Consider the following 17,438-nt stretch of genomic DNA (forward strand, 5'->3'; position numbering starts at 1 on the left):
TCAGCACACAGAGAGAGTACAAATATCAGAATTACATGCCCAAAACAGTCATGTCAAATCAGTAGTCAATTGTAGCCCTAACCAAAAAGACAATGGTGGTCAACGCAGCCCCAAAATGTCCTTCATGCAGCTCGTTCAACAGCAGAAGAATTTGGCCTACCCAGAAAGTCAAAGTCAACCCAAAACAACTCAATCAACCCATTCAAAGTCTATTGTAATTTCTGCAGTCAAATCAGAAAGTCAACGTTGAAGTCAACTTGGTCAAACTATCCCCAATCACCTTGAAAATTGTGCCAATCAATGCAACCTTCAAAATTGGAATTATGTCCTCCAAATCAAAGTCAACGCATGGTCAAACAGTCCAAGTCAACGTTGGTCAACGTTGCCTTAATCTGTCAAATTTTCAGCCTCCAAAACCAGTCCAGAAATTCGTCCTCTTCCACACGTGCGTAGTAGAGAAGCCTCCAAGTTGTACAAACCAACAAGAGAGGAGAGAGATAGATATGTGATGAGATGATGATGTCCAAATGAGAGAAAGGTCACTTCTATTTAAACGCTTCGATGAGGGCGAGGAGACACATCCATTGGGCTTCATGAGCCTACATTTTACTGAGGCCGACCTTGACAATTTGTGCATGAGAAAGAATAAATTCAAAATTCTATTTCTGCTTGTTAGAATGAAATGATCTTTATATCAAAATTGTACCTCTCAGAAAGAGGAATCCATTGCAATAATCATCTTCATCATATGAGTTGTCCTAAGGTGGAATTTGGCCCTAGTTGCCAATTTTAATAACTAATTGTATATTAAATATTATAAAAGAATTGATGTGATGATTACAAAGGAGGGTGAGGGCTTGCTTATATACCCTAGGCAAGTGCCTCTACACCAATGGTCATTCCTTAGTGTTGATTTGGGGTAGCATTGGAAGTGCTCTAGGCCTCAAATTTTGCAAGGAGGCTTGGGCACATGTATTCCAAAGAACCCAGAAAGCGTTTTGGTAAATTCCACCGAGAAGTGATTTTATTAAAAAAAAAAATATTTTTAATGGGGTTCCTAAGTCTAAACCTGGGAAAATTAAAGCATTAATGGGTATTAGTCTAATCATGGGTGAAACTTCTAGAAAAAGACACAGATGAAGCCAAAACAATATGACCCTTTGATTAAGATTTAATCTAGATTGTTGGTTGTCCAACAGGAAGATATAAGAAGGGGCTTGAGGGTCATTTGGAAGACACACTGATAGATCAAGAAAATCGATTTTTCTGAAGTGAAGTTTTCTGGAAGCAAATCGATTGAGGAGATTTCTTGGAGCAGAGGGGTAGTGAGAATCCGGAAGAAGGAATTTCCGGAGAGCACGAGGTCGAGGGAGAACAGAAAGACGTCCAGAGGAAGGCTGACAATGGCCCACATAGTGCTGACGCAGAGGCGACGTAATCCTTGAGGGGAAGTCAAGTTTCCTGCTGAGGGAAGTCGAGTTCCAGTTGCCGGAAACCGGGGTGTGAGTCCGGGAGGTAGAAGATCGATTTTCACAGCAAGTAGAGGATCCGGAAGAGGGGCAGCGTAATACCCAAGAGGGGTGACGCAGAAACTATCGAGAGTGACGCAGTTCTGCGCAAAAGCCACGCAAAGGGTGACGCAGAAACTGTCGGGAGTGCAGCAAGATCAGTCATTGATTCTCCACCGATAGGGCGAGATCATTTCACCAGTCTTTTGTTTAGTATTCACTCTGTATTAGATTGCTAGTTGAGCATCCTACAATTGTACTCAAATTTTCTCCTGCATAATAATAAAACCCTTATTGTTGCACTAGTTTTCCCGCCTTGGGTTTTTCTGGGGACTATTGTCCAAAAATAACGGTGTCCTATGTGTTTGTATTTCCTTACTCAATTTCTATGTTTCAGAATCATATTTAATTTGGTGTAGGTTGCTTCAGTAATTTACTTCAATGTTTCATGAAGAAATCTGAAATAAGTTTGTAATGTAATTTACAATCTAGGTGAAGTAGATTTAGCTAGTTGCAGTAGGATTCCTAAGATTGTTAGATCTAGGAATTTTCACACTTAGGGGCATACCTCTTCATTATCTAATTACTTACTAATTAATCATTATTTATAGTTATTATTGTTAAAATTATTTGTAATATTTTATATATTTTTATTCATAACATTGCTTTCCTCTTCAAAAAGCTTTGTCCTCAAAGCTTACTTATGAAAGGGCTTGATCTCTTTTCTCGTTTCAAAAATCTTCTCAGTCTCCGAACTTTCGTCTTTGTAGACACAAGATGATATGATCCTCTGAGTGATAAACAAAATTGTCGGACCGAGAATGGATCAGACCATCCAAGATTAATATTTTGTGGAATCTTCCGTTCATTGGAAATTTGTAATGAATTGTTATCATAGGACTGGGTGCTACAAACTTTAGTATTCCTTGGAGCATAAATCTGTTGTTTCCATTCTGAATGGTTCAAATATGTAGGCTGACTTAGTTGTCTGCTCTTGTGATTTGGATGTCGATAAGGAATTCTTATAGTTTGACCTTCCCTTATCATGTATGTGACAATTCCCTGATTTACTTTAGGTATTGTCGTTGTTGAGGTGGTTATTGAATCATCACTTGGAATTTCCATTGTTTGAACTGCAACATCTAAATGTGTTTTAACTTCTGTTGGTTTCTCATCTTCTTGAGTTATGATATTGACTGGATCACTATTTGTTGCTTTATCTTCAACTTGGATTATTTTGACCGGAGACTTCAATACTTATTCTTGAGTAAGTTGTTCTAACTTGTCATTTAGTGACTTGTTGTCACTTTTAAGCTTCTTTATTTGCGTAAGAAGGTTTTGGTTATGATTCCTTAAACGTAAAAGCTCTTTGCTTTCTGGATTGTTGACTTTATCCTTAGTATCCTCTTCATCTTTTAAACTTTTAATTTGTTCCAATAACCTTTGATTAAGGGTTTTTAAACATAAATTCTCTTCTTCCGTTTCTAATAGGATGTTGTTGAGTTTCTAGGAATACAAGTGGACTGGTTGCTAGGAATCAAATCAACAGGCGCTTGATAAAAGAACAAGTACGATGAAAGGTTGGACCAATGGGTCAGCAGCAGAACAAAAGGGTGCTCGGGTTGATTGAATGCAGGTTTGGTCGGACCAGTGTGCAACAGCAAAGACAATGCAAATGATAAGGAGCACGAGTAGGGAAAACGGCAGTTAGCGGTGACTATTTGATGAAGGAAAATGATAATGGCGGGTTACAAAACCGGTGGTAGCAAATACGACGGTAAGAGTAGCCGACATGGGGCAAAGAATGGCCGGAAGAGAGCGTCTGGGCTGCAGTTCGGGGCAGCTATTTTGACTTCTTTGTTTGTTATTATTATTATATAATTTTTATTTTTTATCTTGATTTTTTTAATATATATATATATATATATATATATCAATTTCTTTTTTGGGATTTTCTTTTAATAATTCTTTTATATAGACTTTTTTCTCTCTTTTTTTAAATATTTATATTTTTTATTTTATTTATTTTTTCTTCAATGGCCAAAGACCTGACGATGAATCCACTAGAATGGAGAACTTCCAACTATGCTTGAATTCTGACGACAACAAGGTTAACAAAATATTGTTGGCCAAAGGTCAGTGATTGGAGAACATGACTCTGATACCACAGTGACGAACGTCTACCTAGATAAGATAAGATAAGATAATTTTATTAATGTCCAACAAATGACCATAATAGGTCAATGGGACTGTCGGTTACAAATGATTACATTATGCAAGTCGGTGGACCAAATGGTCCCCTTTAATATTTCTATTTAAAAGCAAGAAATACATCTAAAAGTAAATGAAGAGTCAAGAAGCTTCGGAACAAAGCACTACGATGAAGCAGCGAAGGAGAAGAGGAAGAAGAAGAGGGGGGGCGGGGGCCCTGTCTAACCCCTACTCCTAACATCCGAGGTCGAGAGAAGAAAACTGAGAGAAGCTCGTCAAAGTCTACTGTCTTGTGGGCATACTGGGTTGTCGTTGATGTCTCCTAGAAGTTCTTAAACGTCACAGGGGTGGAACTGATCCTGGAGCACTGGCGCAGTCTGGTGGGTCGGCCCCCCTGGGACCGTACTGATCTGGTTTCAGTGTTTGTGGGTCGGTCTATGATTCTTTTGGTGCCTCGCGCTGAGGGTAGTGCTCTAAAAAAGTTTGTGATCTTTTGTGTGGTGTCCGGTCTAGCTGGTGGCTGAAGAAAGCAGGCCCGGAATCTGAAGGCCTCCTGGAGATAAAGTGCTAGGCATCTCTGGTCAACATATCTGAGGAAGCTGGACAGGGTCTGAGAAGACCTGAAGAGACAATGGAAACGGCCCTGGATCTCGTAGTATGCAGGGCATCCGAAGATGAAATGTGTCTCCGTCTCTATCTCCTGTAAGTGACAAAGCTGGCAGATCTTATCTGCTCTATCAGTGTGGTGGTATGTTTCCACCCGGAGTCTGTGAGATCCGACTCTGAGCTGTCCGATGGGGATTCTAAGGGCATGCATCCAATGCTGGAACGTGTATTGGGGTCTGATAATGAGCCCATCCTTGATCTCCAATCAATGTTCCGCGTAAAAGGCCATTTTAGGGCGCAACCCATTGGGAGGGTTGGTCCATGTAATTTGAATGTAACGTTTGTAAATATCTTCCTTAATGATTTTATTCAGCTCTTGCTGATTGGGAAGGAGGTGGCCTGGAGCATTCAGAGAGTATTGAAAAGGAGGGAGACGCTCAATCTGGATTCCTGAAGCCTCTAGAATCTCTGTCACACCGGTGTACCAACATTTGGATCGGCCTATCTGTAACGGGCGATGTTCTCCGAGGAGCAATATGCTAAATATGGGTATCTGTCACGACCCTCCCTCACTTCTGCCAGGCCACGGAGTCTGTGCAGGAGTGACACTAGCCTGAATATCACCTCTATGCAGAAAGGTTGAGCCCCGAACTTGGCTAGAAGGATGTGCTGTGGAACTGTCTGCTTGCACCTAATAAAACGGCGTAGAAGGACAGTGTGGACACGTTCCACTGAAGCCCAATCTGATTCTAGGAGAGAGGGGCCCCAAATTTCTGAGCCATAAAGCACTGTGGGCCGAGCCAAAGTATCCATGATGCACATTTTGGACGAGATGTTCTGGAAATGGTGCCAGAAACACTGTCTCTCCAGAAGGGCTAGAGGAATGCTTTGATACCAATGTAACGAACAAAGTTCGTATACGCAACAATAATCTTCGGAATACTTCAAAGACAAAAACATCAATTGTAGGACAAGTAATTGTATATTAAATATTATAAAAGAATTGATGTGATGATTACATGATAAGGGCCTACTTATATACCCTACGTGGGTGCCTCTTCACCAACAGTCATCTCCTTAGGGACATACCTCTTCATTACCTAATTACTAACTAATTAATCATTATTTATTGTTATTAATGTTTACATTATTTGTAATATTTTATATATTTTTATTCATAACATTCTATTTTTTCCTTTCCTTTTTTTTCATAAAAACAATAACCATAACCCTATCTTTGTATACTTCACCCTAACTGAAAAACCTTTCATGGAACTAATCTTCAGAAAAAATAAATATTCATCTGCATAATTTTGGCTTTCATTTGTCTTTGCCTAAATTTCTGCAATTTCATTTCATTCTCTTCTCCAAGGGTGCAAGTCTTGTCTAGAAATATGTTTGCACTATGAGCCCTCAAAAGTCTAAATCTAGATTCATTACATCACTGCATCTCAGGTTCCACTGGTTTTCTGTTATGAATTATAGATAAATAAAATTAATATAAATATTAAATAATCAAATATTAGTTATGTTAAATAGTCATTAAGTTAAGTGAAAAGGCATGTCTAAAAGACATGCCCAATGACGAAAGGACACCTGCTTAAGTATATATAGGCGGGTCCTCATTGTAAACATTAAACACTTGTACAATTTTATATATATTAATAAATTATTATTTTAAATACCTCCTGTATTTTTACATTCAAATCTCCAAGCTATCAGTTTTCTTGCTTCAGTAACAGTTTTTATGCTTCCTTTTCCCTCAAAAGATCTTATTAAAATTGTTACATTTCTTTCTATTTGCAAATTACAAGCCAGGGTTACAAATTTTTCAGTGCAATTTTCTTTCTTCCCAAATGTGTGACAAATTAGTGGTGTTGGCTCAATCATGTGTATCAGCTCAGTTGTGCTAGAAGATTCATGGATATCTACTCTTCATTTTCTCAACAAAAGGCCTCTGCTTCTGGTAAGTTGCTTTCCCCTGCTCTGTCGTAGTTTATAGAATCGTCTGCTAGATTTCTTTCAACTCTTCGAATGGGACAACTTCAGGCACCATGTTCTAATTTGACCTTATTGGGTTTGTTGGTTCTGGGCCAATGCATAAGTGTCCAGAGACCAGTGGTTCCTTGTTTGTTTCTTCTATAACAAACTCGCGTGTTCCTTCTATTCTTCTTCTGACAATGGCTTGTTCTTCTCATATTGCATTTGTTCAACAAGCAAGACTAGTTCATAAATACAAAGTTGATGGTGAATTGGGCCTATTGTAAATGTAGGATAAATATCGTGTTACTTGGACCTGTTATGAATCAGTTCATGCAGGGACTCCTTGAAGCCATTTCAAATGTTCACGCTATTGATGTTTGTAGTATCAGACAGGAACTTCCTCTCAAGTCTACTGTCGAATGTGTGGAGGTTGTGCAAAAAGATCCTTTCATTTTTGTAATTCACTTTAATTAAAGTTAATTATTAAAGTGAAAAGTCTTTTATTGGTGAGTTGATTAATGTCTAATAAAACGTAATGATTTACCTTAGTGATTTAGATGTAATCTCCTCCATCGACTGGGATTTTGTTAAATTTCCTTGAAACCAAGTAAACTGATTTGCAATCTTCTAAGTATAAAAAACAGAAACACAAACAACTGATATTTTGGAAACTTAAGTCACAAATACACTAAGTTTTCTAATTTAATACGCACAACAGAAAAAGAAATCAGAAGACAAACACATCAACCATAGAAAAAAAGATATACCCAGGAAGCCCCAACTCCTGGGAAAACCTGCAATGCTGTGTGTATTTTATTATTCTCTTGCAACAAAAAAAATTCTTCTGAGAATTACAAGGGAGAAACTTCCCAGTTTATCACAAGAAAAATACTCATCCACTCTCCAGCTAAATCAATTCCCTTCCTGTGCACTAGATCTAGACCAGCAATCTAATCCACGTGCGAATAGACCTTTATGTTGGGCTGTAAAGGCTTGGCCCTCACTCGATTTATTCTGCTTGGATGTTGAGTTATGTGATCTGTTGAAACCCTTTCTCTTCCCTCACTGCTCTCTCACACCTGCTTGTGCTCAACTATCTTGCCACCAACTCATCTATCTCCTCTTATAATTTCAACCTCAACCCTAATATCCTTCTCAACGGTTGAGATTACATCGTGATCGATGGTTGAGATTAAATCATAAGTTAACTTAACTTTTACTTTTTCTTAAGTCTAACATTCAAAAATAGTTAAATAAATTAATATTCTACTGAAGTGGCAGACCTCTGTGTTCTTCTGCTAGTCTTAGCATTAGACAAGCATAACACTTCTTCTCCACTCCAATCAACAAATTTAATCTCATACATCGATCTCATTGAGATTAGGGTTATGGAGGCTTGGTCATCAACTCATTGTTATAAAAGAATGACAAAGTGAAAGGAAAAGACACAGAGTGTGAGATGCAAACAGTGTGATACATAAAAAGTGTTAGGAAAAAAAAACAACTGAGAAAGTGATGAAGCAATTTCACTCAGTGTACAAGTCTGAAGGATAAAAGAGGAAACAGTGTGAACAGAAAACAATTTTAATTCAGCTCTTAGACATTGAGGGGATCGTACAATATCAAAAACATCTCTTAGATTAGTGACTTGTCTCTCAACCAAAACTTTGTTAGTCTCATGGACACTTAGTTTAATGGCATATTTTCTTCCCTGTGAAATGATTGGTAACCAGAAATGCAGTGTTTCTTCAATTTGGACCTAGGTTGCACAAAACGCCAAAACATTTCAAAATTTCTCAAATGGGTACGTTTAGAAACATCAACTCCCAAAAATGGAAACATCGACTGATATATATATATATATATATATATATTAGTGAATAAGACATTATCTTGCAAGAAAAAAGGGAATAAGACCCATAGATGACAATTTAGAAGGAAAACCAAGTCTATATTAAGTTATTAACTCTCATAGATGACAGTACGACACTCATGTTTTGGCCAAGTTTCGACGTTTCAGGTACCGGTATGGGGCACGAAATGTGAGGTTCCTAGATGTTTCATGCAACATAGATTTGGACTGAACTGTGTCTATTAGTGTCTAATACAAATTATTTTCAAAAAAACGATATTTGAAAACAAATTTTTTTATGAAAACTCTTAAAGATCAAATAACATAGGTGTGGTCTCCTGCCAGGACTCATCAGCCACCGAAACTCAATTTTCCTCCTATCAGGATCACAGTCACTAAGTATGATGTTGTGTAGAATTTCATAGCACACATGCATGAGACACAACACAAAGCATGACAAACTTGCATACAGATTGATTTATTTTGCATTGCACAATACCACCCATACAGATTGCAAAATAACAATACACAATAGCAACAACTTGCAAAATTTGGATAGACCTTCAGCCTAAAATATAGTGCCAACAAAATAAGCTTTCTTATCTCAAAATTATGGTCATGTTTTCATGGGTAAGCAGTGAGAACACACTTCTAACATTAAAACTCTGCATGCAAAACTTTGCAAATGAGAAACATCAAAGAACTAAATATAAACTCGGGGACTGATGCTGATATTGTAAATAATGTTTAATAATCTTCCAAGCTGATTAGACATTAAATGTTCCAAGATCAAATAATCACCCTCACTTTTGTTTGATACTTTTAATTACAATACACAACCTATTAACTAGCTCTTTAATTGACTCATTCAATAACCAATTAAATTATATCGAGTTGTCAATGCTTGAAAAAGATCTTGAACTAATCTGCAAATTGGGTACACACAACAAATTATTGAGAAATATAGTTTGACTTCTCCTAACAAAATATCATGTTAAAATTACATAAAACGGATAAAGATGTCACTTGGCTCTAGCCCAAGTAGTTGTTGGATGGAGTACTATCCTCCCCGTCCACTTTCTATTAAGTGACATATTGAGCTCATGATGAGGATATATACGTTGAGCTCATAATGGGTATATTGTTGTAATAACTTTGAGCTCTGTTGTTGAGCTGAGCTGGGCTTGTGCTCTAAAGAATCTAGGGTTTATCCTCTATATAATCCTCAAATAACGGGAAGTTCCCAAGGGTTTTCTCCAGGATATGTTACCTGGTAAAAAAAACAGATAAATGGATCTCAATTTAGCTATGACTCGAGTTTAATACAGGCCATTACTTGAAACATTGACCTAGACACCATTCAAATTATTCTTGAAATTGCACTTGGAATGACCCTCTATAGGTGATTTTGCAAACAAACACAACAAGACATCCAACACTTATCATTTGCTTTTACGTTGTCTCGTATTCTTTCTGCTTACCATTATTATTTTTCTAGGTACCCTTTGTCTCAAGTCGCTTATAGCTTGCATCTAAACTACATTAGAGATGAATAGGAAACATCGCAACATACATACAGATTTTGAAATCTTATACACCATCATCTATGGCTTCAGGCACAAACCTTATCTGTAGAGAACACAGGTGCTTTCTAGAAATCATCTGTAAATAGACTTGTGGGAAAAGCATCCACTTAACTAGAAAAGGAAGATATGCCACAAAAAACTTGTCAATTTCTCAAATAGAATAAAATGCAATTTGTTAAATGGAAATTTGCAATATGGGTCCGTTCATGAGTGTGATACCGTAAAATCAAATAATTCAAAATTGGAATCAAGAAATAATTAATTTCCTAAATGCTCAGCACTTCAAGAATTTGCATTACACAAAAATTCAAATGTCATATGCATTTATCTCACAAGGCCTTACTAAAATGAAAAAAAAAATGGAAAATAATGTATTAATTTATATTTATCCAGGCATAGTCATTAGTTTACCAACAAGACTTAGTCAAGAAAATCACTTATACTTACTTTCAAAGAAATCTATAGCCCAATCATCCAATGCATTTATCATGAGAGGCCAAAGACTCCACATTTCCAAAGAAATGGTCTCTGAGAAGTATGTCATGTAAGATACAATCTCCAAAACCTCCTCAAAAACCTCTGTAAAAAGAAAAAGGAAAATGAAAATTTTAGTCAAATAATGATTACCATGATAATATTATAATGGAAAATCTATAACCTCAAACAACATGGCATTCTTACATAGTTACCAAGTCAAATATTAGTGGTCACATGACAAATATGTGTTCACTCCAAGTAACCCGGGCTCGTGTGTGCCAGTGCAAAGAAAGTGTGGGTACAAGGATGCTATTTTTGAGAATAAAGTGTAAGAGAGTGTGGGGGAGATAAATTACACATGCATGTATGTATCTAAAAGTATACCAAAATAAGCCTTGAAGGTTAGCTCAATTGATTGTTGCCACTATTTCCAAGACATTGCTGGCAATCCATCATGCAATGCAGGTCCCTGTTTCTATTCCCATGTGGCTAGGTGCAGTAAGTCTATGCCACCAGCTCTACATTAGGTATCAACCTCGGAATGAGGGGAGGTGTCCCAGATTTTCCAAAGGATTTATTTCCAAGGAAAAGAAATTAGAGTATACCCAAACAGATTCAAATTAACTACGTTACAGGGATTATAAGTTTATAACAGAACTATAATTTATGTCAAACAATATAAAGTTAAAACATCAAACTTTATGATCTAAATTGTAAAAACAAAATCTAGACCAGTGAATATGAACACACTCCAAAAATTATGACTTTGAAAAAACTGGGGTTTTGGGGAGAAGATACACACTGGTGGGAAGTACGGATCTCAAGAAGAGTTAGTAGGTGTAAAAATTTAGACATATGGGTTGCATTACTATATCATGCTATGAGGCAACAAAAAACACAAATTTAACCTCTGTACAACTACTTGACATAGAATGCACAGAACAAACCTCTATATCAGCAAGTTGGACATGAAATATGCATGTGAAACTCATAAGATGGTTTACTAGACAAATTCACATATTAGAGCATAGGTGATGAGAATTGCTCTAATAAACATGCATTAACTTGTGTTGCACTTGAACTTTTCTGTTCTGTACTTTAGTACACATCGTACTTTATCCTTACCTCTTTAGGTGACTTAATCTAAATTGATCATTCCCCACTTTATTGTACTTTATGAGAGACTTTATCAACCATGGTCGCACTAGCCACAATTTTCAATTCGATATATAGTAACATAAATGAGTGTACATGTGTACAGTTCCAACTTCCAACAATCTCCTCAATGTACATAGATTTTCTGATTTTAGGTTGTTTAAGAAAATTGTTCCACAATCACAAATTGCACCTTTTGTTACCGTATATTTCTTTTAATCTCATTGACCTACATTTGGGTCATTTGTCAAACATTAATGAAATTGTTGTATCTTTCTTATCTCAAACATGAGTACTCATTCTCTTGTGCATTACTTTTGTATAGTTATATTCATAAATTGTTCATATTTATAATTTTGCCCATATCAAAGTGCCTTGGTATACATAAATCTGACCTCAAAACCATGGTTACACAAACCATGTGTGTGACCAAAATCAGCTGAAGAACTGGTGTGGGCACAACAGTTGTTCCAATATTAGGAATCTGGGATTCAGAACCCTAACCCAAAGATTTTATAAGAATATAATAAAATTTTAATTTTTATGTTCAAATTTTAAAACAAAGAAATGAAATCTCAGATGATTCATAACTTCATGTATTCTCTGGCTTGTAGGGCTACAGTAATGTAGGTGCAGATCAACCTATTGCTTTTTCACACGTAAACTGTTCAGCTTGTTCCAGAGTCCAGACTAATGGTCTAGTTTGGATGGAATTATGCTTGCAAGTTGCAAATATGGTCTTTTGTAACTTTTCTGTTTAAAACTTGTCTCAAAAGAAATGAATTTCCAAGTTGCAGAGATCCTGTCTAAACCTTACTTGCAACCATGTCATCTTTAATAACCTTAGATAGTGTTTTTTACAAGTATCTACATGGTCTTTATTTGGTATAGAACATAAATAATTATGATGGATCAGTTTTAAATCTGGGTCGAATCCAAATGATTACTCTTATATGTCCAGGAAGTTCTTCTCATAGCTATGATCTATATCACCTCCTCTGGGAATTAGTTATGAGATCTCTTTTAATAAACTAGGAATATTTTTCATAATGCCTTGTCACTACGGAATGTAAGAGGCCTCTATGGTTTAGTAAAAGTTCAACCTTGGACTACAAATCCACACAGCCATCTTTAAATTTCAGAACCCTTTCCCCTTACCATGCAATTGAATCCTAAATTTGGATCCAAATTCTATATGATAGGATCTAGATCCTACAATTGGAAATAACTCCCTCGAGAAAATTGCTCAAATCTTGAATACTCGGAGCTTCAAGATTTATCCCTTATCAACATTCAAAATGTTAAGGTAATCTTGTAATAACATGTATTCCCATTGCCACAATTATATTGTAGCAATGAATACTTTACCAACATTTATCCAATACTACTATAGAAGTAAATGACTGCACAAAACAAAACAACATGTTACCTCCCGAGATGCACCAGGCAGGACTCGCAGTGAGCCACCAAGGTTGAACAAGACACTTGTTCAAATTTCAAGTTCAAAAGCCTTGCAGGACAATTTTTCCCTTTCTTCTAGTTTTCATAACTATGCTAGTTTTCTAGAGCGTTTTTTATACTTGGTTAATTATTTTTTGCTTTTTAGCAATTAATAATTACCTAAGTTTTTTTCACTTGTACCTCTAAAGCTGGAGTACATTCTAATGGCTAGGCCTTAGTGGTGTTGTCTAAGTCAAAGTCAATGTATTTTACCATGCTACTCATTATCCAGAGTCTTACAGAATTGCATTTAGGTTTTCTAGGTTTTTTTATAATAAAAAAAATCCGGCAAACAGGAATTTTCCTTGCAAAATTTATGTAATAAATAAAAAAACGGTACTAGGAGGTGTCATATGCCTTGGGGGTACTCGTTTTCTAACTCAAAAACTCACTTTACCTTAGTACCCCTTTTTTGAGAGAAAATATTGATTTTTCCTCATGAAAATTAATTACTCGCTCAAAAAGGTGAATAAATTAATTTTTTCCTAGTTACAAATTTCCTCTTTTTTTAAATTTCAAAAAAAAAAATCCTCTTTTTGTAAGTGAAGAGTTTCCTCGTTTTCTAAGTGAATAATTTCCTCTTCTCTAAATGAAGAGTTTCTTTGGAAACTATTCTTTGGAAACTCCTCCCTCTTGGTCTATAAAACAAAGCACTCTCCTCCATTTCAAAAAAAGTTAGAGAGTAAGATTGGAAGAGCTTTGCTAGCATTTGTAATTGTTCTTATCATTTGGAATAAAAGGCTTTGGAGGCAAATAATGGTGTACAAGCTTTGTGTGGATGCTTGATGTTTAACATATGAGGTAACCTTGCTTTGTGTTTATATTGCTTTAAGCTTTGTTATAGGCCTTTGAAGGGGTATTGTTACCCAGTAGGAATAGATTTTTCAAAGTTGGTTATTTGTTAAATCTATTTGTTGTCTTACATCTTGGAATTCAAGATTATATGTGCTTCTAGTTTGATTGGCATATTTTCTAGATTTCATATGTAGGAAACACCTATCTCTTAACAAAGTTTCTTGGCAAGAATTTTTTGTAAACTTTACAGGCACCTCGATTTGGAGAAGTGGATCACTTTGGCTAGATGCTCTATTAACTTCAAAGTTTAGTATTCAAAACCGGCCAGATCGAACCGTAAACCGGTCAAACCGATCGGTTCATTATCCTAAAGCATCAAACCAGTTGAAATACCGGGTTATCTAGTCAGCCCCACCGGTTTTTTGGTTTGACCGGCCATAAACCGGCTGATTATGACAAAACCGACTGGTTTTCCCATAAATCGGTCAATTCCATCATAAACAGATCGATTTATTGCCAAGTCAGTCGTGGACCCCATGGGCACCTCTTTCTTGGTTTTTGAGGTGGTTTTGACTCTTGAGGGAAACTAGGGGTTGTTTCCCTACAAAAAAAAAAGCCCCTCCAAGCCAATAAAGGGATGTCTCCCCTCCCATTTGCCTCAAACATCTCATTTGGTGTTTCTGTGAGCTTCATTGGGAGCTTGTAGAGTGTTGAGTTTTTACTGAAGTAGTCATCATGAAGGCTTGGAGTTGGACTTGGAGCTACATTGGAGTTATTAGTGGAGTTGGTATCTTTAAGAGGAGGCTAAGGGAGCTAGTTTGCATTTCCAGGTAAGGATTTTCACTTGAAAAAAATCCATATTTCAATGTTGTCCATGTATTTTATTTTTTTGTGTTCTATCAAATTTCAATTTTTAGTTTTCAAGTCATAAATTTTGTAGGCTAAACATGCCCCATTTATTTTTGTCAACTTTATCTTAGGATTTCCATTTTACTTAGCTGCAATTATTTTTTTAATTGTAGATTTCTTTCATTTGCAAATTTCAAATATTTCTAGCCACCATGCCTCCAAAATCCAATGACATTGCATGGGCTCATTGTAATATGATTGATGGAAAAATGATCTACAAATTTTGCAATAAATCTATTGGGTGGGGGGTATTCTCAGGTTGAAACAACACCTGCCTGGGATAAGAGGCCAAGTAAAGCCATGTCAAGCACCAATGGAACTGATAGGAAATATTAGGGTAGAATACCTTGCGAGGATTGAGACGTTTAAGGAAAATAATGCTAGGGATAAGGCTATCCAAGAAGAAATTGCAAGGAAGAAGGAAATTTTACAAGCCATGAGAGATGGTGGGTATGATGATTTTCAAATTCAAGACTCCTCTGTTAATCCCACTTCCTCCCAACCAAGTCTAACTCAACGTCAACCCACTTTGGATGACCATTGGAAAAGAATTTTCTTTTCAATATATTGTTAGATGGTGGTATGATGCAAATATCCCATTTAATGTTGCTCGCTCACCTTATTACCAAGCTATGTGGGTCTCTGTTATAGCTGCAAAAAAGGGCTTCAAAGGCCCTACTGTACATGACTTGAGGGGATCTCTTTCGCAGAAAGAGGTTTTTTTGCATCGATGAGTATTTGACAAAGTATAGAGACTCAGTCATGGACCAAAACAGGTTGTTCCATCATTACAGATGGATAGATTGATGGAAATAATTGCACTATCATTAATTTCCTTGTTTCTTACCCTCAAGAAACCTTGTTTTTGGGATCAGTTAATGCATCTGATAAGGTGAAGGATGCAAACCATCTATTTGAGCTTTTAGAAGAGATTATTCGGGTAGTGGGGGAGGAGAATGTTATGCAGGTCATCACAGATAATGCCTCAAACTATGTTCTCGCTGCAAAGATGCTAGTGTCCAAATATAAGACCATATTTTGGACTCCATATGCTACACATTGCATAGATCTCATGCTTGAGGATATAGGGAAAGTGGAGTGGGTAAAAAACATACAAAATACATCTACAACCACTCATGGGTATTGAGCCTAATGATGAAAAACATTGGGGGCAAAGATCTTGTTAGGCCTGCAATTACGAGATTTACAACTCACTTCCTTAGATTGCAATGTCTCAATTATCAACAAAAAAACTTGCAGAAAATGTTTTATTCTGATGAATGGACTTCATCTTAGTGGGCTCGTAGACAAGATGGCAAAGACACCAAAAAGAAAGTTTTTGACAATTCCTTTTGGAAAAAATCTGCAGAGGTTGTGAAAATTGGTGAGCCCCTTGTTAAGGTATTATAGATGGTGCATGGGGAAAAATTGGCCATGGGCTACATCTATGAGGCTATGGATTAGGCAAAGGAGTATACACAAGCAACTTACAAGGATAAATTAGCTAAATATGGGCCTATTTGGGAAATCATTGATAACAGATGGAACAATCAACTCCATCGTCCTATACATGCAACCGAGTATTTCCTGAACCCAAAGTATCATTATAAAGCTCGACTAGGACATATGCAAATTGGGGAGGTCATAGATGGGTTCTACAATTGCTTGGAGCACATGGTCCCTAACCATTCCAACCAATTGGAAATACCTAAACAACGTACCCTTCTCAGTATGGCAGTAGGTACCTTTGGCAAAACTGACAAGAGATATGGATCAACCAGGTAAGCAAATCCAATTTGTTTTTCATTTAAAGTTCAATTGTTTACAACGCAAATTGTAAATACTTGTAAATAAGTAATGAAATGAACTAACTAATGTCTTTTTCTTAACAACACATTGGTGGGAGTCATTTGACAGCCAATGACCTCAATTGCAAATGGTTGCAGTTAGAGTCCTCATCCAAACTTGTAGTGCTTCAGGTTGTGAATGCAATTGGTTTATTTTTTAGCGCATACACACGAAGAAGAAAAAACACTTGCAACATAAATGATTAAATATTCTTGCCTTCGTGCAATACAACTTTCGACTAAGCTACAACCAATTGATGAATAGAAGACCTGATCTAGAAGACCTGATCTAGATCCGATTGTGTTAGACAATATTGATCCAACATCAAAATGGGTGAAGGAGACTCGACCAACTAAGTTTGATGTTGATTTTGATATTCACATGGAGTTGGAGGGTTGATCCCAATGGATATCTGGTATCGCTATTGGAACCAGAACCAGTAGCCGAATCAAGCAAAAAAAACAACCAATGGAAGGCACTAGTTGTGTAGTGCAACCAACTCGTGCTTCCATTAGGACTAGTTTTATTGCTACCGGTGCTACTACTGAGGTTGTAGATGAGGCTAACGCCATCATTATGTAGCTCCTATTGATGATCTTGTGTCTAGTAGTGTTTATGAGTTTGATCATGATGAAGAGTGATCATGTTGATCATTGATATGTAGACTTGCAGTCTTGTAGTAGGTCAATGGCCCTGTTGATCACTCATGTGTCAACGATCCTATAGCAGAGTACATTTTTTATGGTCAGAGCAGTCAGAAGTCTAGATAATCATCATCACCCTTCAATAAATATTCAGAGTTATGTAATCCAAATTCTGCATTCCTTAGGGGCCATTATGTAAAATTGGCTCTAGTATGTTATAAAGCCATGTAACACATCTAGGTAAACTTATGATTTTTTCTAGAGAGTTTCACTCTAGGGAGTTCTCTTTCCTTTGCTAATTATTTGTGCTTTTCAACTACAAATAATTGGTAAAAAATTTCTCCCCAAAATACCCCAAAGCTAG

The 17,438-nt window shown here is 36.6% G+C and overlaps 1 protein-coding gene across 2 annotated transcripts in view; it reads right to left on the bottom strand.

The window, feature by feature from the left end:
• Positions 1-17,438, bottom strand: part of SAD2 (ARM repeat superfamily protein) — a 164,340-nt gene that overhangs the window by 25,658 nt on the left and 121,244 nt on the right. For both annotated transcript variants that reach the window (XM_089373759.1, XM_089373758.1), the window contains exon 15: positions 10,194-10,325. In XM_089373759.1, coding sequence (XP_089229885.1) covers positions 10,194-10,325 — 132 coding nt within the window. The remainder of the gene's footprint in view (positions 1-10,193; positions 10,326-17,438) is intronic.

This window comes from Pinus tabuliformis, chromosome 8 (assembly GCF_031772625.1).
Source record: "Pinus tabuliformis cultivar Carrire ecotype Pingquan chromosome 8, CPIR1, whole genome shotgun sequence".
Lineage (NCBI taxonomy): Eukaryota > Viridiplantae > Streptophyta > Pinopsida > Pinales > Pinaceae > Pinus > Pinus tabuliformis.